Below are 25,670 nucleotides of genomic sequence, written 5' to 3'. Positions count from 1 at the left end.
ATGTTCTCGCATCATTGCAGCTGCAGCTAGCTCTGCACTTCCAGGCTCCCCCATGGAAAACTGCCAGTGCAATCCTGCCTTTTTCAGTTTTGCCTTCTTTGAGTACCTCTATTTTCTCATGTCTAACCAAACTTGCTTTTACTTTAGAAAGGATGCATGCAATCCTTAAAGGGAAAGCACAACAAAAGCATTTTGAGGACATACACAGACAACATTATCTTCAGTGTGACGGGATGCCATCCAGAAGCTGGGAAATTTCACAAATCTTCAAGGAAAAGAGTAAAGCCCCTACACCTGATGCTGCAAGGTACCCTAAGCCACAAACGGTGTGAATTATCAAACACATAAGTGAAATCATCACACCGTGGCTTGAATGGCACTAAATTAAGATTTGAAGCACCTTGGGACAATGGATTTCCAGAGAATACAAGGAAATATTATATGATATAGCATATTTTATGAAATGATAAATATAAATATTTGTGTTGCAAATACAAGCCATATACTGTGGGACTGCCCTCTGATCTGGCACATGCCAGGTAATTTTGGTGCTAATTATGAGAAGCTTTCCTTTATTTTCACATTTGAAAATAAAGAAATATTTTAATATACCTGTTTGTTAATATACTATGTTGTTAGTATATTTTGTTTAATACACATTTAATACACTTTTTTTCATGTTAGATGAGAGAAGAAATAGTTGACTGAAATCTAGAACTAGCCAGAGAGCCTAAAGTTTTTCTTCAAGCCTCTTGTGTGAGTCAACAAACAGCAGCAATGGTGTTGGAACAGCACAGGATAGAAGGAAAATCCATTTGCTCTCAAGTTTTCTCTTGACTGGGAAGTGACAGCCTTAAATTTGACCCTAAAGCAGGAAAAGGAGGACCAGAGGAATATTATCCTGATTATATCTTCTTACTGCTTCCTTGTTTGTTTGTAGAGACGGGCAATGGGCACAGCTAGTAAAATGTTTCAAATAGGTCAGAGCAGGCACAAAAAAATTGTCCACAATCTCTGTTCTTTTGACAAAGGGCCATAGATTAGCACAGAAATATTTCAAATGCCAGCAGCACTAAAGAGTAGCTGATCAGGGTCAGGAAAGTTGAAGTTTATGGCCCAAGAGGCTTCGCCTCAAATTTTTAAGCCTTCCAGTGATAAATGTGACCTGTAACCTATAAAGCAAAGGGTTGCTATTTGTATCCATGCCAAAATAAAGTGAGAAGAGCTCAACAATGTCCTTGCAGTATGGAAAAAATGCAGTTGCCAAGAAGAAAACGGCACTGTATTTCGGGACTTAACTGTTTTGAAAAATGAAAATAATTAAGATGCTGTGCCCAAGCTCAGTCCACCAATGTGCCAGAAAGTGAAACAATCTAAGGAGAAGCAATGACAGAACTTGGAAACATAATGGACAACTTAGATGTGAGCTTATCACATTAAAAAAACACAGGACATAGGCATGTCCTTTCTGTGACACATTCCAAGATCTTTTCTCTGGTTCCTCTGAATAGCACTCAAGGCCCTGCAAACACCTGTGACACCCTGTATCAACATCTGCTGCAGCTGCTGCAATAGTAAATGAACAGAGGGGGGAAAAAATATGTGCTTCAAGGGTAGAGGAAGATGTAAGTCAAGAAAAAGTATTTTTACAAGTTTTTCTATATTTACACCAAGAACTTGGCATGTTCTCTCATTTACATTGGGATAAAACCAGTCTGATTTCATTATTCTACAGGAATTATCCACGATTTATGCTGGCATGGCAAAAGAGGAGAATTGATACCAGTTTTGCCTTACCTCAGAAGCTAATTCTCATCTGCCTCACATATATCCAGGCAAAGCTAATCCTTTCCAAAGTGTGCTCATGGATACTGCAGAATGTCACAAAAAAAGTGTGCCCCTGGCATTGTGTGAGCCTTATTTCTGCATTAGGGAAATGCCCTTTTATAGACACGCATTCCATGGAGGCAGGGGTTATTCCCAAACAAAAGGGCAAACTAAAGAGCAGCAACCAAGGCTTTTCTTCTGTGTGTTGATAAGATGACATTTTGTGCTTTTAATTTGAGAAGACTTTATAAAGGCTGGTTAAATGACCGCCTACCAAGTACTAAGTTGTCATGAACAAGAATCACATCTTTAAGGAAAGATTTGGTCAAATTACCCATAACTCCCGAACAAACTGAACAAAAGCTGCTCTTCCAGCAAATTATCAGAAACAGCATTAAAAAACTCCCAACAGCAGCAACAACAACCACCTGTAGAAAGTGTATTCCCTCCCAGAATTAGAAGTGTTGAGAAGTTCACAGCAGAAGCTTTGGCTCGGTTCTCTCTTCTTCACCCATATAACACTTAAACCAGACATCTGCAATGCACTTTGGTCTGTCTGGTTGCAAAACCAGCATCAAACAGAATAACTGATTATTAAACCCTCTGCTTGCACGTTTGTCATAGTGCTCCCATGCCAAGTTGTGTAATTTATAAATAGACTAAAGTTTGGGGAAGGGGGGAGAAAGAGAGAAGGAAAAAAATTATTCCGTTTTGACTCTGTGAAAACAAGTGTGGGTACCTGGAATGTGAATAAAGCTTGTGGTGCATGACACATGCTGGAAAGAACTCTGGAGACATTCAGGAACAAAGCTAGAAAAGTGAAGAAAAGGAGTTGTGGACACTGAGTCACCTAACTGGGAAATCGGTGCAGAACTCTTCAGTTTTTAAATTTCCACAGCCCACTCTAGGTCAGCTGTCGCTTCATGTCTCCATTTCATTCCATCAGCCTTTTGGTGGAGGAGCCGTTTAGATGCAATAGTTTCTATGCAAAATGAAACTGATTTACAGCTGCCTATTGGGTAGGTTTCCCCTGTGCAAATGGTCAACCAAGTCACACGTATTTCTAAGGCCTTCTAAATAACCTTATTTGCAAAGTTTGGTTGTGAAATTCTGGTGTTTCTGCTGTTGAGGAGGAGGACAAGCAGTTTAGTTTCATGTTAGATCATCTTTACTGCCAAGGCTAGTTTAAAACTTTCTTTCCCTGTCCAGGTGCACGTTCCCTCTCTGACCTGCAGCAACAGCCCCCAGGAACACAGTTTATTCTTTCAGGGCTTTTGCAACCAGAAGAAAATGAGCTATTATGGTGCAGGTAGAACTGTGACTACCCTTAGAAAGTGAGAAGCAATTTCTAGCACATGGTAAGTTCAAAACACAGATATTTCATTTGATTCTGAGATAATAGTTCCCACCATCCAAAGTTTCCATCTCAAAACTGCAGACATCTCTCAGAAAGACTGCAGGAGTATAGAGAAAGCCTCAGTCACTACAAGACAATACGGAACATTTCTGAACACCCCAAGATTTCACTCCAGGTAGAGCTGCCCATGTCCAAACTTTTCTGGATTTGCCATTCCTTTTTCACTTGAAAATTTTCTCAGACCAAGATTCAAGCATTTATTACAACCATCTGGGAAACCTGGGTGGAATTACTGCTCAGCAGCAGCACTGAGGCTGCTGTGCATTTGGAGATCTTGGAGATTTCCACCAGGGTTATGCCTGACAGCACATATTCCATCCAAGCAATCTCAAGAAGGAATATATCAGTGCTAAATCCAGATACACAGAGAGTGCATCAAATGGAGCAATATGTAAGCCAAGAAAAGATCCTGGCAGAAGACAATCCCCCTTGGAACAACATGCCAAGGGACTGAAAAACTTTTTTAATTCAAATTTTAAGAGCGGGAAAAATATCAACTACAGAAGCTCTGATAAACTGCAATGCATCTGAGTTTGAGGTAGGAAAGAAAATGTCCTTGAGAAAGGCCAGCTGGTTCTGCATACAGAAAACAAAGAAAGAAGACTTTGTCCAAGGTAAAAGCACTTTTTTCCCCCTTTTAATGGGCATAAAAATCAAGAATGTCCAATAGAGAGTGATTAAAAGTGTGGTTTTGAATGGAGTTTAGAACCTGAACCTTTCCCCCTGAAAACAGAATGAAGAAATGTGCCACCACAGCCATTTAATTAAGCCCTTTTCATTAAAGTACTTGTTTGAAAACATTATCTAACAAATATTTGCTGTGTCCTCCAATGGCACAAATGTTTGGAGTCAAAATCCTGTCAAAATATTGCAAGTCCATGGAGAACAGAAATTGCCACTTTTACTTAGAGGTAAAACTATTTTTTCCCTAATTTTTTTGGCTCTTAAGAAAAACTACTCTTCAGCTGAGTAGCAGGGAGAAGCTGATGTTGTGGACGAAGGGGATATTCAAATTCTCAGATTGTAGTGGATTCAAAAACCCAGGGGAAATATTATTATTACTATCAATATTATTACTACTACTACTACTATTATTATTGTTATTGTTATTATTGTTAATTGATGATGATAAAAATAATTATTAATACTAGTCAGGATTTGTGTATTAAATGCAATTTAAAATAGAAAAAGCTTAAACTGATTTTGAAAAGAAGTAAAACTAGGACAAACCACTCTCTAAGCCTCAGAGATTCAGAAACCTTATGCTTCCATTCCAAGAAATTGTCAGAATACAGCTGAAAGTGCATAGCTTGTGGTGATGGATTATAAACCGAAGAAAGCCTTTGTTTACTGACTGTAGGAGAAAGAACAATAGAAGCATAATAAGTAGACATGTAATGTGTCTGAGACAGAAATTAAGGCTGACAACTGCCAAATGGATAAGCAAACAACATGGTCCTGGGTAGTCAGAGGCACTGTAACTGTATTCCCCTCTCTGTTCTGGGACAATACAAAACTTCAGAACAGCTTTGAAAGGACTAAGTGCCTGATTACATTATTCTGTTGATGTTTCCTGTCATGTGCTTAGTGTAAAAAAGTTCTAAATGTCCCATAGCCTGCAGAAACCACACTACACCCATGGTGAGGGAAGCCATTTTCAACGGGAGCAACAGAGTGTCACATCCAAGAATTCATGCATAAGACAACTCATGGACACTCTGCCTCTCCTCACCTTTCTTTAATTCATTCTCTTTATTTAGCATTTTTTAGAAAGTCAGCAACCTTCTTAACCTGGAAAATTAAAAATCCATGGCTACCTGAGGCTTATACAAAGCTAATGAAAGTCAATCAGAGCTCACCTGTGAGGAAGGAAGCTTCATTTTATAAACAACTCAGGGCACCAAGTAACACTCTATATAGGAAGCAATTCATTCAGTTATACAGGTAATATTTTCACTATAAGAAACAAATACAAATAAGGAGTAACCTATTTTATATTAATCAACCTTTCTTTTGGACTTTCTTTTAGGAAAGGAGGTTACTTAGTCTTTTACTTCCTATTTTTTTAGTACCTATTACAACTTGCTTTTTTGCCTTTTTGTACTTGAACAAATGTGAAGGCATTGCATCTCATCACTTCCCTAATCTCCAGTTTCCACAAGATAATTTTCATTATTTTATTGATCTCATTTAACAAGAGTTTGAACTTCAAATACTGGCATCTTTTCCTAAATATCTTTCATTTATAATAACTAATATTTCATGAGAGTTGTCTTGCTTTTCAAGTTAATATAGCTAACCCTTACTGCAGAGCCTGAATTCATTTCATGTACTTTTTTTAGTAGAGTAGGTCCTTGTTAGCACTTGCACAGTGCTATGAAGCACTTGCACAGATAGGCACCATCTGGTGGCTAATAAACAGATGTATCATTTCCAATTAAAAGCATGTATAAAAAAAAAACTTTCAGTCACCTTGGTGGAAGGGGATTGGGTCAGGGAATACTGAAGCAAACTGGACATATATATGTCTGCAGGTCCTGATGGAATGTACCCATGAGGGCTGAATGACCTAGTAGATGTCATTGCAAGGCAGCTCTTGATAACCTTTGATTTATGGTGGCAACTGGGTGAAATGCCCATAAGCTGAAGGAAAACAAATGTGACCCCCATTTTCAGGATGGGCAAGAAGAAGGATCTATGGAACTACAGGCTAATCTACCTCACTCTCATTTGTGCCCATTAACTCTTGTCACAGGACACAGCTGAGAAGAGCCTGGTTCCATCCTTTTCTTACCCCCTGCTTAATATGGCATAAAAATCCTAATTTTTCTGCTCTCTGTACTGACTGCGGAAGTTCACAGATTTGCCATATTAAAAGCTTTCCTAAAGCTTGTGTTTTCTGGGCATAATTTTTATATGGTGCCCAGTTCTTGATCTCTTCCCTTGTGATCCTGGTTTTGTCCAATGTTAGAGGCAAGTTACTGGATCAAACGAAGCCATGGTCTGCCCTAATATAATTTATGGATAGGGAGGATCCTCATACAAAAAATCTTAGCATGGGGGGATACCCTTAAACAAGAAATGGGTTGGCCTTGACCCCTGGTCAGCACTCAGGAGCCAGAAATAAACTTTCTCTCTGCCCAGTAAGCCACAACCAGAACCTTCTACAGTGATAAGACATTAAGAGCAGCTCTACAAGAAAAATAAGCAGATCTGTAGCCATGCAAATACAGCAGCTGTTTTTCACTCTCCTCAGTTCCCAGCCACACACAGCTCTAGATTCCTACAAATCTTTACATACAGGTAAATAATTACATCTGCACAACTTCTGTTTCCAAATGTGGCCTCTCACCTCTGTCTTTTCTTCCTCAGGTTTGAAAGAAGAAACTTCCATTTCCTATCAAAATACACTGATGTCACGTCCAAAGACACCTTTTGGGTGGGATCTGTCAGTCATGTCCATTCAAAAATATACGTTTCTGGCTGTGAAATTTAGGCATCATTCAGGCACTACCGAACTTAGCCTGAGACAGTTTTTAACACAATGAAAACTGAATTCTAGCTGCCTACAAAAGTCCACAGTCAAAGGGGGAGACTCAAGGAAGTTGTGCAGCAAGCTCAGTCATCAGAGACTAGACTTTGCAGTCTTGATGCAGTTATACACATCTTCTGCTAGATCTAGCTTTTGAAAATCCCACTGCAGGAGGGAGGAATCTGGGTGGTAATGAGGATGCTAGTGCTCAGACAGTGATCTGAAGCCTGGGAATTATGTTTATCAGAAAGCAGGGATCTGTTTCTCCTCACCACTACAATCCAACCCTACTGCTTTAAAATTCCATCTCTCATCCAAGCAACTATAAATAAGACCAAGCCCTTGCCAAAAGAGCCAGAGAGAAGCACTTCCTACAGGACTGGCAAAGTCTGTGAAATGCAGAGCTGTAAGTAAATCATCTCACTCCAGTCACAGGCCTGTATCCAGCATAATAATTCAACACAAATTCCTTGGTGATTTATGTACCACGAGTAAAACTCCTCTGCTTTGCAATAAACAATGGCTAAAGCACTTGAGTAAGGCCTGTGATGAAAAGTTCCAGGAGAGAAAACTCCCTACAACTCAGCTGAAAAGTGCTGCCCTAGCATCAAACTCCTAAAATGCAGCCCATTTTCATGAATGTATGGCATCCTTTAAAATAAAGGCCATTCATAAATAAACTGGGGTTGGGGGGGGGTAATGAGATCATGGAAAGGCAAAAGAGATATAATTATGGGGAAAATGTTGATTTTTTTCACCAGCTCAGACTCTGGTCCAGTGTCCCACATGCTTCTGCCCCTCTCCAGGAAGCTCTTCTGCTGTAAAATCTGGCAGGAGGGACATCAAGGATGAGTGGATGCTGGCACAGGACTTCCTCCTGCACCTAGAGCTTTAATAATGACGAAATGCAATCTGGACCGACCTCATGGTTGGAAGGAATCTTCACTGTAGAGATTCTTGGAACTATAAAAAGATGTTGGCCTCAAAGTGCGGTAGGGTAACAGCAGAAGATATGCTCACATTATTGCCTCAGGCCTGTGCTTGGCAGAGCTTTGGAAAGGAGCTGGATGGACAAGTGCTAAAGATACTGGTAGAGATCATGGGCATTTTTCTGCTTAGTGCTATGTTTGCTCAATTTCTGCACTTTCCCAGGCTTAAAGCTGTTCTCTCTTTTTCCTAACGCAGAATTCCTTGCAGGCAGCCTCATCATCTTTGTGAATGTTGAAGATTTGCCTGCTAAAGACAGTCAGGGAAGAGTTGTAGGCACACAGTGCATCAGAGAGAGTTGTTCAGTCCCTGTGAGATAACCAGCTGCTACAGGGGTGTTTCTGCCAAAGTGGTTCCATTCCAAAAAAAAAAAAAAAAAACCAAACAAAAAACAACAACAAAAAAAAACTATTTAGTGAGTAGTGAGATTAATTCACAGTAATAACAGAGGAGGGACAGAGAAGCTGAGGAATTAAAGCAAACAAAAGAATCTCTACTTCGAGGATCAATAACTCCAAAGTTATCATAAGCAGTGACTAAATAACATTTCCTCTGGGACTGGGCATCACAGACTTTATTTTCAAGTCCTGAGAATTCTAGATAGTATGTGGAGAAAAAAGACTTGAAGATGTGACTGCAAATCATGGTGGTGAACAAAGAAGTAATTTATTCAGTCATTAGGCAGGATAGAAGGGCTCAGTTGGGGCAAGCTGTAAAACAAATTGATCTTAACCACATTTTTACAAAGGAAGAAACACCTATCTTTAAAGACAATAAAAACAACATTTTAGCAGAACTCCCTTGTTCTTATTTTATCTCGCTTTTAAAACTACCCTAAGTAGGGTAAGCAGATACATCCAGGTTTGGAGGTTTCTTGGTGAAGATTGATGAAAGAAGCGAAAGGTCAGAAGGCAAACCAGTATTGCCAATTTGGGTGCCTGGTTGATTACACTGAGCACTGTCCTATGTAGGCCCCAGGACTCTCAAAGAAAAGGCAACAATTTCCAGAGCTGAGATGATCAAACTTTGGATCACAGGTTTGTCACAGCTTTAAAAACTGCCAGGATAAGCAAGCTCCAGGCTTTAGAAACACAGCATTCATGGCAGGAACAGGGTGGAACTGGGGATGCTCAGTCAACAGCAGGTTCATCATGGGTACACCACAATGAAAGGCCAGAATTCATTACACTCTGAGGTGAAACAATTTTCCATACCAAATGAAAACAGAGTTAAAGATAGGAAGAAGGGAATATATTAGCTAGACAGTTTGACTAACAGAAACTCCAGAGTTTTGATTTATGTTCTATACACTATAAATAATACCTTAGTTAACACACTTTCCTACCTGCTCCTGCAAAAAGCGTTATTGTATACGTAGTCTCAATTTTACATGCCTTCCCAGTTTCACGCTTTACAGCAAGAGGCATTTGGAGCTTTGAAAGTAATCACACTATAGATAATGTAGCCTGTTAGCTACTAAGAAATTTGGTGAAGTTCTAGAAATGGGAAATAGAAATTAAAATATGAAAAACTATTAGAAAATGAGCTGGGGCCTTATAGAAGCAGTGATATTAAAATAAATTCCACCACAATTTGTAATGAGCCAACTCTGTTTCATTTTCCTGGAGTAAGGTAAACTTATATTAATAGATCAAGAAATAAAAAAGGTGACCTCCTCTCTACAAGGATAGTCTGCTCCTGGAATTTCAGTTCCTACTTGGCTTTCCAGCTGCAAGTCCTTCAAGATGTCCATGAAGAGGAAAACATGCCAGTTTTCCATGAGTTCAGGTTTTAGCTCAGAAGGAAAACCACCTCTTTGTGACATCGTAACCTTAGATTACTCCCTTATCTGTAATTTAGAGCTCCAAAGTGATAAATGTTGCAATACAAACAGAAAAACACTTCATTGTAAATTTCTACTGCCCTTCTTACACTTGTGTTTATTTTCTCAACCTGATAGAGGTCATCAGAGGTGTACTACTAAAAGACAAAAAACGATGACTGTAAGGAAGGAAGAAATATTTGGTCCAAAGAGGGGAAAATTTTCCTGAAAGTGGTGCAGTGTTATAAGAGGTGAAACTGTGCGATCTCCATCCCAGGAGATTTCAAAATGCATGAGCAATTTGATCTGGATTTCAAGCCAGCTCTGCTTTGAGCAGAGAGGAGGTCCAAGGACAACCTATTAATTCGAAAATAATGTTGTTAAAACTCTGATTAATATTCAATAGCATGTAAAAATGTAAAACCTGTTTTCTTTATGCAAGGTCATAGAACTCTTAGGGAGCATCTTTCTTCCCTGTCTCTGGATCAACAGTAGCATCACTTCAGAACTCACTAAAAACTGAGTTTGAACTCATCTTCATCTGAGAAAAGAAAATCAAAAATAGAAGAAAATCACTAAGCCACAGATGTTTTTATAGCATTTTTTATACTACAGTGCAAGGATTGAGAGGAACTACTGTTGCTAAGTGCATTCCTACAAAAAAGTCACATAAGAGAAACTCCTCCGGTGTGAAAATCAGTACTTAAATTAGGATGACAGAAAAGGTGTGTTGTAACAGACAGACCTCCAGAGATCTGCACATTCTAAAACTGCAGCTTTCATTTTCTACTTTCTAATAAATCCCCCAGGACTTTCCGAGATGACTGAGGTCCAGTCATTTTTTCATTTATCTTTTTCAGTACTTTTAGCCTAAGATATCTGCTAGCAAATAATTAATTACTTCTCTCTCAAATAACTGTTTGTAGTCCTCATCATGTGAGTTAAAAAGAAACAAACAAAATATTTGAAATTCATATTTGGACATTCATACACTTTTGAAAATAAAGCATTGCATTAGGCAGACTATGTTTCAAAAAATGCATTTTATATCTGGATGTGCACTGAGAGATGAGGTGTTGTAACATCTTACAAATCAAAATTCAATTTACACTGTATTACTTGCACAATCTGCACTATATATTTCCTTAAAGTTTTAAAGTGAAATTGTTCTGCTGTAGAATAGAAATATGTAACATGCACTGTGTTCTTATTTCATGAAACTTTCCTCACTCGCAGCTGCATTTCCTTGACAAAAAAAAAAAAATTGCTTTTTCTTATAGCCCAAAGCAGTCCACAAAGCCAGAGAAGGATATTTTTACAGGTTAAGAGACATGAGTGAATGGAATTGCTGGTGAATATTATAATGGTCCTTTATTTCCTTTTGTTATTAAGAACTTTAAAATTTTCCAAGACTGACTGTGCAGTTAAATTCCCTGAGGATTACAGATGTTAGAAGAAAATCCCCAGTCTGTACCAAGAGTGAGTATAAAAAATATGTTGTTCCTGTCTTTGATGTAAAATCGTCTGGGAACTGGCAATAACTGTGTGGTCAGAAGGAAGGTCCTGAGGCACCAGGAATAACCTCTAATAATTCTAGAGTGCCACATGAATTCTTCCAGAATAGACACTTGAGTTAAAGAATGACTTTCAGTTGGCATTCCTACTGAATAAGAATGAAACAGTAATAGTTAAATATATGTTGCAATATGTATTTAAAAATTAGCAGAGCACTTCAACAGAGTTAATGTATTTGAAAACAGCAGGCAGGAAAGGCTTTAAGTAAAAAGGAAGATAAATGCTTCTTCATCTGTCCATCAAAGTTTGAATTTAAACTTAAGTTACACCAGGAAAAAAAAACAGAAAAAAAAGTTGAGTATAATCTAAGTAGTCTAAGAAAGGAGGGTCTCAGTAAATAACCAAAAAGCACAAAGTGTGACTGATGTCTGCCAAAGCAATAACAATCCACATCAAGGCTGAGCTCAGATACCCCCATGGCACAAAAGTAAAGAAATCCACTTCACCAGCAGAAAGAGAGGGGTGGCCATTCTCCAGGTACATCTACACTAAAGCTCTAACATTACCCAGGAAATAAAAGCCACCTTTATTTTAGTGGTAACAGTCAAACTTGCAGTCAAGCAAAATATGGAAGATAAAAGCAAGAAAAGTCATCTCTGAGAACAGACAATCAATTGCACATGTCTGGTCTTCTTTTTGTTTCTCACAGCAGTTTAAACCACAGGATTTCTATGAAATCATATCAGAACAGTGTAACATTATGATGGAGACAGCAAAATACAAATGAAGATGGAGTGAAAGCAGATGTACCTCTATTTTTAACTCTGCTGAGCTGTCACTTGAGAATTCCTCTAGCCAGTGACAGTTTAGTTTAACACTGGTGATATTTACCAGCAACACAGCAGGTGCTGTAATCTCATTCTGAGTTTACCTGTTCCACACAGGAGCTTGTCCCACAGTAACTGCCATACAAAAGGCACATAAATTTTGCACAAAACTTTTGAAGCAAAAAAAAAAAGGAGGAAATTTAAAAGCCTTGCAAAACCTTAGTAGGGTTTGATGGTCTCACTTCCACTTGCCAGTTTGCAACATCTTGCTCTCAATAAGAAGCAATTCCTCTCACATTAAAAGTTAGTGCTTTACTCTTTGAAAAACTACATGCAGTACTTCAGCTTTAGCTCAAAATAGAACAGAATATTTTACAAAGCTTATTGGCTATCCATATTACCAACAGCAGCTTTTTCAGGCAATCACATAGGGGCAGATCATATAATAAAAAATGGTTGGAGTTTGATTATTCAAAAGAGAAATGGTAACAATTGTCATCTTTCTTATATATACAAATTATTTTGAAACAGATATTTGTTGAGGTTTTTGTTATATTTCTTAATATCTTCATAACATCTTATAAAAGAATATTTCTAGTCAGCTGTTTACTCAAATATTTTTTTCTTTACTTAGTATTTATAGTACAAAAAAAATATGATACAACAAAAATTGTTTTGGCTTTCTCTTAGTTATTGTGGTAAATCCTTAAACATCATGACTGGTTTGTTTTGTCTTATTTTATAGCCAACTTCTTCCATGTTTGTAAAGATAGAATTTATAAATATACAAAAAAAAAAAAAAAAAACCACTGGGAACACATATGGATGTGTTCAGATGAATAAAACTTCAGGAGTAAGAAAAATCAAATCAATCTTAAAACTGTCTAATACTTTCACACTGATTCATGATGTGAACACCAGCTTCTGATTATTTGCCAGATTTTGTGACCATACCCTCCAATAAAAATTCACCAATGTAAATGGCAATTCCTCTCCTTTGAACAAGTCTATACCTAAAAGTATGACATTCTTCCAGGAATAAGCACTATCCAAAAGCATAGGTAACAATGGTTAAATGGATTTTTTTAATAGAAAATTATTATCAGAGCCACAAAAATGCAGTGGGAACATTATTTTCAATGTTCTGATCAATCCATATTTCATCTGCCAAAGTAAGTGGAAATTAATTACTCTGCATCACCATCACCATCAGAACCAGATCCCTTGGTGTTTTATGCAAGTCCAAATTACCTTATGAGATCAATAGGCTGAAACTTGTAAAATACTCCATATCTTGCCCATTCTTGATACAGCAACTAAAGAAAGAAAAAAAACCCAAAAACAGACTGAAAATTAAATTAAAACAAGCTATCCCTTCTGTTTTCACAAAAATCTTCTAAGAGCTAAAAATATTTGCTGCACTCCTGGGGCTGATAAACCCAGTAGAGCACATACAAAAGCCACTTGTGTCCCCATGCTGGGAACATCACACAAGGCCATGTCTGCTGTTGGACATGCAGATTTGCCCCACAGCTTATAGAGAGCTCAAAGGAAGGACCAGATTCCAGAGAAACATCTTGCAGTGGGAGGATTCCAGCTGGAATAGGAGCAGGGATAAAAGGAAACCTTGCAGGACCTGGGGTAGATTGACAACAACACACTCAACTGCAATGGGCAAAGGATTTGGGATGGTCTTGCTTATTCCCTCTTTGATTCCTGTGGTTTATGGGACACAACTTCACTGAAGAGGATTGTCCTGGCTGCCATAAAGATATTTTCATATGAATACTTGTTCTTGCTATTCAAAATCACCCTTTGTCATTACCCCCAAGAATTACCTACAAAATTTTATTTATTTTCATAAATAATCATACTAATAACTGCATTCACTCACATATACAAAAGTTAAAACTATTACATTCCTAAAACTCCCCAAAGGCTGCTTTGAACACAGCTACAGAATGGAATTTGAAGAGCAAAAAGAAAGCTCTGTCTAAAATAGCATTCCATTTAGGAATAGGTACTTTCTGTAAATTTATAGGAATTTTCTGATCTTCTAACAATAGGGATGCTGCTCTAGTATATGACAACAGTGGATTTCCCAGGTGGGTTACAAGCCCTCATGGATTTTTTTAATGTCAAGCATAGAGACAGCAATGAAGGGTTGTGCATTTTCTCCAAGGAAATCCTGAAGAAGTTTCATAAGGATTAACCTTTTAGGTTATAAACTGGTACATAAACCTTAATTACTTGTGCTGCCCTATTGGCTTAAGTACCCCATAAGGACTGAGTTCATATTTGGGATTTTTACAAGAGAAAATTGAATTCAAAGATACAGATAAGTTAAAATGGGCAAAATAAAAGAGGGCAGAAGAAAAAAAAAAAGCTTAAAAATGCCCTCCTTTCTTTTAAACCTGATCAGGGTTCTTCAGGAAATTAAATACGGAGACTATTAGTTTCAGAGAGAAAACAGATGATGTTATGCATAGGATTGCTACAGAAGATTCAATGCCTAGGCAGCAGGGACATATGTGAATAATCAATGAAGTATTTCTGGAAATAAGTTTTTATGATTTTAATACTTAACACTTCATGACTGAGCCTAATAAGCAAAATAAAAAGAGGGCAGCACAAAATACAACTAGTAGAGGGAAATTTTTTCAGATACTGGTCCTTCTAGGCCCTCTTTCCCCCCATTCCATTGACTAATGTTCATTTAGTTTTTTCCTCTAAAATATTAGTTTTCCAAGTCAGTAATCTGTGGAGCAGATTCTCAGAGAAAATTCTCCAAGTCCAAAGGAGACAATGGCTTCACAAACAAAAAGTTCAAAGTAACAGACACAAATAAACAAACTTCTTTTATAGTTTGTTTTCTAACTTTGTTTTGCTTGCCAAGGTTCATACACTAAATTAAATTGTATACGGCACATGAAGACATCTAGTGGCTGAATGGCAACATTATTTGCCAAAAACTACAAGGATTGTGTTTTCAAATTTTACTAATTCAGCATTGGAGAAATCAGATTTATTTGTATGACCTCCATTTGTAGGAACTCAGTCTTCACAGTATAGTAAATGTTGGAGGTTTCCAAACATTCCCTTTTTCTTCATTCTGCCTTCTTCCCCTTTCTCTCCCAACTATTTTCCCTCTGCATTTCCTATCCCACTGTTTGCATATCAAGGAAAATAAAATGAGCAAACATTAGAGAACAATATAGAAAGGATCTTAATTGATGACTTATTAGTAATCTATAAAACTAAATAAATTATTTAATACTAATTGAATGTTTTTTCCCATTTCTAAAAGTAGGCATATATATTAAACACAGTTTGAATTCACACAGTTTCTCTTGAGGATTAATCTATTTTTGAATGTCTTTTGGTAGCCAGAAACTTTATTTACAAAATCATTAGAAGCAGATTTTTAGAAATTGCCTTAATTTAGTTGAATGCACAATCAAATGAAAAGTACAACTGTATTTTATTTTAGTAACCACAGCTCTCTAGAAGCATTTGGTTAGGAAAATAAAATTATTATATGAGTTATTTAATAATTTTAGCTTTCTGACAGGTTGAAAATAGTGTATATATATGCAGACGGCATATGGAAGCATTTCAAGATGTAAATTTCAAATTAAATTAACTGACATGCTTTATAAGAAGACATTATAAAAATCTTGGAAAAACTTTTGAATGACATATTTCCTTCTATTTCTACATTTTAAAATGTAGAAATAGAGGGAAATATGTCATTCAAAAAGTGCCTGCATTTGTTAAAACATCTACTTGTTTGTACAATGGCTAATGCTTTACAATGAGATTTAGAACATCATTTATTACATTAAATATAATATGAAATAAATTTTGCAATGTATTTTACCTTTCTTTCATTTGTGTCATCATTTTGGCCTTTGTATTCACCCTGGAGAAAAAAAATAATTTAAGAACTGATGTAAAAGCAGAAAAAACTAAAGAAATGTTTGGTTACCTCTTCCTACATTGTCAATTTTACTTTTAGGTCACAACTTAAAATGTACTTATATAGGAGTTTTCATATTAGAATCATGCTTAGAAGAGATTTTCAATGTCACAGACAGCAAATAAGAATGTCTATGAATGGATGTCCCCTGAATGACACTAGCAGAGGACTGGATTTTTTCATAGTGCATACATACATCGTGAAGTGGGTAGGCTGCATCATAAACATTGTTTGCTATTAGCGTGCCAATGCCTAAAAGAAAAAGAAAAATTCAGGGGGTAAACAGGCACAATTGAACAGAAAACATTAGTACAGATTTAATTTCATGACATTCCAGAGGGAACAGAACTGTATAACTGACAATATTCAGAATGGGAATAGAGCCATATAGGGTTACTGGCTCTGGCATTTTTCAGAGAAACTCACTTCCATAAAGTGCTTTTTCTTCAGTGAACAGCAGAGTGCAAAGACTCTTCTGATCACTTTCTCACCCTGATAGCAAAGAGCCACATGACTGAGGAGCAAAGCATCAAGAAGTCCTTCTTGAATCTTTACAATGGTCAGAACTACAGATTCCACTGGCCAACAACTTAAAACAACCCCCACAAAAACTTCCACAGAAGTTTGTGGTTATGAAATCATAGAATGGTTTGGGTTGGCGAGACCTTAAAGATCAGCCAGTCCCTGCCCCCTAGGCACTATCCCAGGTTGCTTAAAGCCCCATCCAACCTGGCCTTGGGCACTTCAGGGAATTTAGTTTTGCAAGGAAATTCCCAGCAGTGACTGCAGCATCTGTAGATAGACTCAAGATGCTTACTGGCTCTCAAGACCTGCAACTCTTACAGAAATTCTATCTTCATTCTCTGGAGGTGACAACAATTTTTCCATAAAAAGGCAACCACAGAAGAGTAATTTCTAATTATTAGTTATTTAAATAAATATAGATATATAAATCTATTCCAGGCCTCCCTGCTTTCAATGCCCAGAAAAACAAGTAAGCGGCTATCATGTCTTTAGTGATGAAAAACATCCATAGTCAAATTACACATTGTCCTGAAATATTTGCGAGAAACCTTCTGGTCAGAGATGCTAGACAGGCAGTACCAATAAATGTCTCCCTTGACAGAAGGACAAGTACAACTACACGCATTCATAGAATCAGGAAATTATGCTTGGATAGTGACAAGCCTGCTCCTGAAAACATTGAGTGTTTGGAAGTTTACAGTGGCTCAGAGTTATACTAGAAGAAAATAAGCCTTCCTTGTATAATATGATAGGAGCAGAATCAGGTTCACCCTTACACAGATATAAAAAAATCCACAAGCTAATGTGTTTGAAGTATTGTTATTTTCATAAAACAGGTCTATAAAACCAGACTTCTATAAGCACTTCCAACATCACTGTCCTGCCTCTTGTGCAAAATAAGCTATGAACTCTAATAACAAAACTCTAATAACAAAAGAAAAAAAAATTTAAAAATCTTTTAACACTCTCCTGATGAGTGGTTTTAAGCTTAAGACCAGTGTGATGGAAAAGACTTAGTGACATATGAAACAGAGGTCTTTTGGGGGAGGATCTCAGAAGATCAAAGGAATAAGTGAGTTTAGGTCAAACATGATGCACAATTCTGTTTTGGCTACTGACCAGAAAGATGGAAAGGATGGGAATGTTAAAATAGTTATTTCATGTCAAATGAGTTCTTGAGCTGGCCTGAGCATGAAGTGCATCAGGCTGTATTTTCATGCTACAGTTAAAAAAATCCTGAAAAGTTATTACTAGTCCTTTGATCTCTAATGATGAGTTTTATTCCACGATAAACCAAAACAATCTATTAAAGTAAAGAAAACCTTAAGTAAGAGACAAATATCTCCATTGGCAAAGTGCTCTGTCCCTTCCTTCTCTGTCCTTGAGCTTCTCTCCAGTTTTCTCTGCAGCAAATTCCAAAGTCTCCAGGAGGGCTCCCAGCACTCCAGAAAAATAAGGCAGCATTCCCCTCTATTGCCCCACTAGAGACTTTTGAACAAATCAAAACATAGAACAACACCAAGTAAACAGTTTTAAAAGCAGCAACTGCCAAACAATGTTTTAGAAATTGAGAATGCCTGACATTTTTTAAACCATATTTTAATTTTTTTTAAAAGGAAACAATGTGGCAGTCATACATTTAAAAGTTTATACTGGAAAAAGGCAAGTGGTTTTGGTTGACAAAGAAAAAAGCATTTTGTGTGCCTTTCATTTTGTTATGCTTTTTATGTAATTAAAAAAAAAAAATCTATCTCCTGTTCAAGGAAACCTAAATTAATCTATTTTCCTGTACAAAAAACATGTGTTATTGGAGCTCCCCTGCCCAAAATCACACCAGGACTGTGCAGAATCAGGCTGCAGCATATTATTTGCCGGGAATGTTATCCTTGGACACTGTGATCTGTCCATAGGTGGTCGAATATACAGAAAGACTTCCAGAAAATATGTCAGGGAGGACAATTACTTCTTTTCCATATGTGCCATGATCTCACACTGGGTAAGAGAAAAGAGTAGAGAAAAGAGAATATGTACACGTGTATAAATTCTGAACCTTAAGAAAAATAAATAAATTCTGAACCTCAAGCTCCAATTATTTCAGCATTATCCCAAAAGTATCTTCAAAACAGTTATATTTAAGTAATATATTCCACTATGCAGCTCAGAGAGTTAATTTTCAAAGCTAAAGCAATAAAAAAAAAAACTGGAAAGGTGAATTATTCAATTGAAATGGCAAGAAAAATATGGTCCTGCTAGAAATAATACAACATATTGCAGTTGACATCTGAATTTTCCTAAGCAGATCATGCAGTAATCAAATCCAATTTTATAACAATTCATTAAATGTGAGTTATGTGCCAGATGCTGCACCTGTAAGAACGAAAAGCCAGCTCCCATTACCATCCAAACCATGGACTACAAATTCTGATTATATGCCTCAAAAAAAACCATTTAGTTCAATCTCTAATTTTTTTTTCTTTTGGGAAGATGTGCCAGCATATTTTGTGTCCTGCCAGAAAAAATCAATATTCTGTGAGATACCTACAAAATTCCTTTCAAAAGAACACCTCTAATTCTCTTTCCTCCACCTTACCCATGTTGTTTCTGGCCTTTGTAGATGTGCGCTTCAAAATTTCCCTCACCTGTAAAGAAGAACAGTGGGATAACACACAGATCTTTTTTCTAGCATGAATTTCATAATGGAATTAGCAATAAAACAAAGTTCTAAAATAGGTGGGTTCTGCAGTGTTTGTCTGCACAAATATTTAAATCATTTAGCAGATTTTATAAATGGATTATCTGCCCTAACATTTGTGGGCTAAAGCCTGCTGTGTTACATCCTTATAGAAGTATTTGAAGTATAAGAACTAGATGGCAGGAAATCTAGTTAAAGATTAGGTGTGGGGCTAAAAAGAGTTTTGAAAACTGAAGAGGAGTCAATAGCTTCCCTGCAGACCATTTCCCACTCCTGAGCCACACGTTCTGAATTCCACAAAGGAATTCCTTACATACATATGTGTCAGGCATTAGTGTTCAGCAAGAACACACAAATGCATAAATTAATGAAAACAGCACAGTTGAAACTAAAACACTCCCTGTAAATCCCATTCTAAACCCTACTAGCAAATCCTACTCAGCGCAAGAAGACAAGGATATTTTTATTAACTTACTATTCGGCTGCGGGTTGCATTGTCAAAAAAGGTGTCTTTGTCTTTGATGTTATATCTAAAACATTGAGGAAAAAGAAAATCAGCTCTGTTTTAAGACATGGAAGCAACATGTAAGACAACATATAAGATTCTAATTTAGAAGTCACTCAGAAACCACAGCTAATCAGAACAACAGATGTTTAAAGGGAATACAGATGACATAGTACAGCGTAACGGAATGCAGTCATATACATACAGCTATGCAGCACAGCATAGCAGAATAACAGTCACTCAGAGCTCTGATGGTGGGCATAAAAATGCAAAATTATTAGCTAATATAAAATGACTTTTTAGCAAGAAGAATCTCTCTATTGTTTACAGAAGATGACCTTTTAATATTTTTATTATAACATCCCCTCAACACAATAACATGCTGAGGTTGTGCTATTAGGTTTCAACCAGCCTGATGCAGATATTCATTACTCTTTTCCTGGCCACTAAACAGTCAGTATTTCTCTTGATTTCAAATAACCATTCAATCAGAATTATGCCTTCCCTTAAACCTCAAAATTGTCATATGTGAAATTAGCTTCCCAGTATATTCTTCTCCATCAACCATCAATTCTCCTCCATCTGACTCATATTCAGAATTAAAACTGTCAGAAGGCAATAAATGAAATGGTGGGTCACTGTATTTATTACTGAATTTTATTTATCGGACATAAATACAAGGAGACACCCAGGAGGAAAAAAGGTGTAAAAGTGTGTTTCATGTCAAACTGGGCCCAGAAATATTATTCCAAGTGAAAGAGCAGGTGACAAGAACTCCTTATCTGCATATTATTAGCTGAGATTTAATTGCTACAATGAATCCATTAAGATGGAAAATACTGCCGTATTTCTACTAGCTCTTGCTTTTTCAATACAGGTAGTAATATCCTTAACCAAATAATCAGGAATTTGGTGGGAGGATTTCTACATTTCAAGCTAAACATATGGAAATTTATTTGATGCACTGCTTCCAGTGGCTTATCCTACAGAAGTAAGAGGAACACCGTCAGAAAGCCTCTGCAGCTTGTATTTCTGTTAATCCACTGAAAACCTGACAGTTTTGGATGTTCCCTCATGATTTCCAGATATGCTTGATGAACTTCTGAATTTTGACTGAAATGTGGGTAAAAGAAATTACAACTCTAAAATGATACATTCCAGCTTTCTTCACTGTCCATTGTCACTGTTGAGAAAGAAATGACACACTCACCAGAAGGCTGGTTTGCACAGCAGCAGCTTTAATTTACAAAAATTCTCTCTTTTTATAGACTGCTCCGATACATTTCAGCTGATTGGCTAATTAATAAAAACACCTTTCTTATAAACAATCTTTGAGAAAAACAGGAAAACAGAGAGTAGGAAAACACCACCTGCAGGTTGTTTACAATAGCAAGCTATCATCATTTCTCTACAATTCCCTTAAAGTTTCACAAGTCTGCTGTGAGAAAACTTATCTGGCTTTCTCACTCTCTGACCAGGCTATCACATCCACAGTCCATCACATTTTAAATACTCACAAATATATTTTCTCTCTGGAAAATGGGTAGGACAAGGTTTTCATCTTGGTATTTTCTTGCTGTGGCACCTGGGGTTGCAGAGGTTCAGTCAATTTGCACCATATTTCATTTAACGTTTTGAGTATTCCCTTTTCTTCTGTGATTTCATAGATCTAAAGACATAAAACTGTACATTAGTATGCTCCTTCCAAAATTACACTAAAATAAAGAAAGGGGAGGAAATAATTTGCTGTACACAATGTTTAAACTTGTAATTAAAAGAAGGGTCTACCCTGAAGACATATTCCCATATAACTGTAAGCACCTGAGTCCGTATGGGTTGCATTTCCAAAAAGTTCTTGTCCCTCACAAGCTAATTCCAGAAAAAAACAAACCTTAGTGCAGAATTATTAATACAAGAAAAAATAAAAACAGTTCTTCACCCAGAGCTCCAGGTATATGCTCATCTCACAGTTAAACCACCTGTTCAGAAGGATAATATTAAAATATAATAATATTAAAAACTTTATTAAAATCCAGGGAAAAAACCAGTTATATCCACTACCTTCCTCTCATCCACTAGGCAGGGAACCTTATAGTAGAAGGGTATTTAATTAGTTAGCCAAGACTTTTACTTTGTGAAACCTTATTGTCTGCCTTGTCCCTCAAATGCCTTTCTGCTGCAGGTGGTATGATTTTCTCCATAATTATTCCAAGTCCTGAGGATGGAATATTAGGGATCTCATTTCCTGGCTCTTCCCTTGTGTTAATTGTAATAACACCAAGTAGCTCCCATTCAGGGAGTACCAAATCCTTTGGGAGTGGATTGAACGGGTCCTGCTAATTCCTTTCGTACTCTGGGATCAATTCACAAGGCCCCATGGACTTCTGGACATTCAGTGGATACTGGTGCTCCCTTAAAAATTCAGTGGCCACAAATGGAAAGCCACAAACTGTTCCCACAGCTGCAGTCCTCTGCCTCAGGACCAGGTAGTCCAAGATAATTAATATTAAAGGCTGAGGCCAAAAAAGCATTGAAGGCCCCCTTTTTTCATCATCTTTGTTTGTCAGGTGATCATTTCAAAAAAGGATTGGTCCAATATTTTCCTCATACCTTCTCTTGGTATTAACATACTTTAAAAAGTCTTTTAATTGTGTGGCAAAATACTGGCCAGTTTGAGCTCTGGAAGAGTTTTGGCCTTTTGTGTTTTCTCCCTGAATATGCAAACCACAGCTTTGTAAACTTCCTGTGAGGCCTGGCCTTGCTGCTAGAGATGGAAAATTGCTTTTTCTTCTCAAGCTCCACGAGGAATTCCCTGTTCAACCAAGCACTCATGGAGTACTCAAAAGCAGATTCCCGGGGAGCAGTGCTGAGTAGCTCCCTGAGTGGTTTTGAGTTTACTCTCTTGAAACCTAGAGCAACAATTCTGCTAACCTTTTTTGTTCTCATTAGACTGAATATTTTAAATTCAGCTGTTTTATGGTTGCTGTAGCTAAGGCAGCCTCCTACTATCACACATCCCACATGTCCTTCTCTGTTCACAAGTATCCAGTCTGGGAGACCATCTTTCCTAACTGGCTCACGGAATCCTTGTATTACCTTCAAAGTATCTGCAAAGCATTATCTTCAACACCCTTCAGGAATTTCTCAGATTTGCTTGTCACAGCAGTGTAGCATTCCAAATTAATGTTTGGGAAGTGGTCATTTTCCATAAGCACAAAAAATTTCTCCTGCTTGCCAATGGAATGATTCATCAGTCCTACAGGACACTCTGCCTTGTTTTCCATCCCCCTAACCTTCACGCAGAAGATGTCAGCCTCATAATCCCTTAACTGCAGCTATTCCCTTCCATACAGGACAGCTCCTGCACCTCTCCATCTCTGCCTATCCCTCCTGAACAGCTTTTACTTCCCTATGCCAGCACCACAGTCACAGGATTCAATCCCCCAGGACTCATTAAAGCCAGAGACATCACAGCTCTGGCCACAGAGCAGCCCTCCCAGTTGTTTCTATTTTCTTCCCATACTCATGTTTGAGCCTGGCACAGTCTCACTCACCAAAATAGCTCTGTTATCATATCCAGAAGTTTATATATAGTTAAAAGGGCTCAGCGGGTATCTTTTCCCAGAGTGCCTTATATTCTGAAAGATTATTTAAAACTGAACGTGTGGGGAAAAAATATTTGTAACCAATTCATGTTTAGAGGTGGATTAATACCTTCCCCTGAAAATGCCTTTTTTTAATGGCTTAGTACAATGCTTGAATAAATAAAAATAGCATCACAGAAAATACCTAAGGTGCCTTGACAGCAGTATTTTGTATGTTTGAACAAAACCTGAACTTTCCTTTTAGTGGTTGCTGGATGAACTTTTTTATTTTATATTGCCAAATCCCCAAAATAAAAGATTACAGTTTTTTCAAAGTGGACTTCTTTTCTTTCAAAGGAAATTCCTCTTTCAACTGTTTTTAATTTCAAAACCACCCAAACTGTAGGATATGAATAGAGCTTTCCTGTCAAGCTTGTTTCTGGTAACGCTGCCATTTCTGCAGCTACATATAATAGAGATTTTTTTTTTTTTCTTTTTAGAGATAATAGAAGATTTTTTTCTCCCAATCAGAGAAGAGAGGGGGGATGCAGAACTGTTGTGAATGAGAAGGGTGCCATCAGAGTATATCAGCTCTTGGACAGCCCTTAACCCAGGCCAAAATGATGGTAATACTCATCAATTAAAATAGTGTAAAATTTACTTTGGTGCATCTGCAAAAACTTGGATGAGAAAATTCCCACGACAGCAGAAGGAGGGAGAAATAAGTAGGCACTAAAAAGGTATAAAAGGAATTAATTTTGGAAGAGAGCAAAGAGAGGATTTGAATCTATAGAAAGTTTCTAGGAGTATTGTAACTGTCTAAAACCTACTCATTTTCAAAGATTGATTGGAAATATCCTTTTTTTTTTCCCTTGGGATGCAAACACATTGAGAGTATGCAAGATTGATTTGGCCAGTCTTCTGATAATGACAGGTTGCAACAGCATGAAATGTGAACCAGAATGAAGCTTTTGGTAGGTGAAAACAAGATAAAAACCTCAAAGATCAAACAATGCAGTGGGAGAAAACAAAATCAATTTTTCCTTTCTTTCCAATGACAATGCAAAGAAATAAATGCTCTTTGGCGCAGTTGATGAGTATCACTAACTAAAAGCACAAGGCAGTTCTCCTGACTCCAGCGGAGTTGTTAACCAATGGACTAAATAATTTCAGGAACACAGATTTTGCTATTTGGAATTTACAAGGTTTGCCAGCAACTCTGCTGAAAACAGACAGAAAAGAAGAGAGCAAGCTGAAGTTTTAGTGACAACAGGCAGGTCTGAATTCAGTAAGTCATTGATACCACCAAAACAGATTCTCTGGGGAGAGCCTCTCTCTCTTTGGAGAAGTCTTAAGACAGTGACCAGTTTCATACTATCTTCCACACTACCTTTGAGAGAATTTCCTTGACAAAAGTCCAGACAGCTCCTGCCTTCTCAGCTTTCAAAGCCCTCCTTTACACTCACCTCCATCATCACCCTCCTGAATGCAGTCCATCATCCCGCTGCCTCTGTGGTCTTTAAAAACCCCTTTGGAAATCCCCCCTTAAATATAGCTCTGAACAGTAAATCATCTCCAAAGACTTGAAAATGTGAAAAATAAGTCTGACAGTTCATTTTCTCGGATTTTTGAAACAAAGTAACTCTATGGGCTTCTATACATTTAACGATGATTCTGATCCTTCAGTCATAAAACATATTGATAGAAAATGGGAGATATTTACCTTTTTAGTGGGCATTTTTATTTTAAGGAGTTCTGCTTCTCGACTGAGGACTTGCCAAGGCGCATGTATACGGACAAAACTCACTCCTTGGCTCTTGTTCTGAAACATAAAAAAAAGGGGAAACAATGTATTTAAATAGTCTTGAATACAATATAGTGCCAATAACTCAGGTTGTCAGCCCCAACAAAATCATTCAGCAGTAGGCAACAATCACAGGGAATAACCAACTTCTGCCACAGCAAAGTAGCAGACATTTTCCTTAAAAGATGAATCCTTTATGCTCTAAAACTCATTAATTACTGCCTGCAGTGTAGCTGTGTGTGCACCAGGATGACAAAAAGCTACAGGTCCAGATTTTGGAATTATGTAAATGAGAAACACCCAAGACACCCGTTTTTATTGCACATTAATATTTGAGAAGGGATCTGATTTTTTTAGTGGACTTTTGTGTCCATCTGAACTAACAAGGTAAAAAAAAAAAAAATATCCTGCTCTGAGTGGGCTTTTAGTTCTCATTTTCAGTTTTGCCCAACTATTTTCTGGATTTCATCAGATCAGTGGTTCCTTACAGGGAATGAGGCCCAACACTTATTGCCCTAAATATCTGCAGTTGGAATACCAAACCTAAAGGAAACACACATAAAAATTTAACTTCTGTACAGAGATATGAGCCTCATTTTTATGTAAATAATTGGTTATGCTGGTCAGAAGCATAAAATGCCAAAAAGCAAAAGA

General features: G+C 37.3%; 1 protein-coding gene across 1 annotated transcript in view; it reads right to left on the bottom strand.

Annotated features, from left to right (window-relative positions):
- The window catches only part of ANO2 (anoctamin 2), a 161,831-nt gene that overhangs the window by 101,862 nt on the left and 34,299 nt on the right, over positions 1-25,670 (bottom strand). Inside the window, exons 4-10 of the mRNA XM_050969920.1 lie at positions 24,936-25,034; positions 21,146-21,297; positions 19,599-19,653; positions 19,022-19,070; positions 16,103-16,158; positions 15,808-15,849; positions 13,179-13,243 (exon numbers count right to left, since the gene is read on the bottom strand). Of these exons, the coding sequence (XP_050825877.1) occupies positions 13,179-13,243; positions 15,808-15,849; positions 16,103-16,158; positions 19,022-19,070; positions 19,599-19,653; positions 21,146-21,297; positions 24,936-25,034 (518 nt within the window). The remainder of the gene's footprint in view (positions 1-13,178; positions 13,244-15,807; positions 15,850-16,102; positions 16,159-19,021; positions 19,071-19,598; positions 19,654-21,145; positions 21,298-24,935; positions 25,035-25,670) is intronic.

Source organism: Serinus canaria, chromosome 1A (assembly GCF_022539315.1).
Source record: "Serinus canaria isolate serCan28SL12 chromosome 1A, serCan2020, whole genome shotgun sequence".
NCBI lineage: Eukaryota > Metazoa > Chordata > Aves > Passeriformes > Fringillidae > Serinus > Serinus canaria.
The sequence above is the reverse complement of the archived record's forward strand: the minus strand, read 5'-3'. Positions and strand labels throughout refer to the sequence as shown.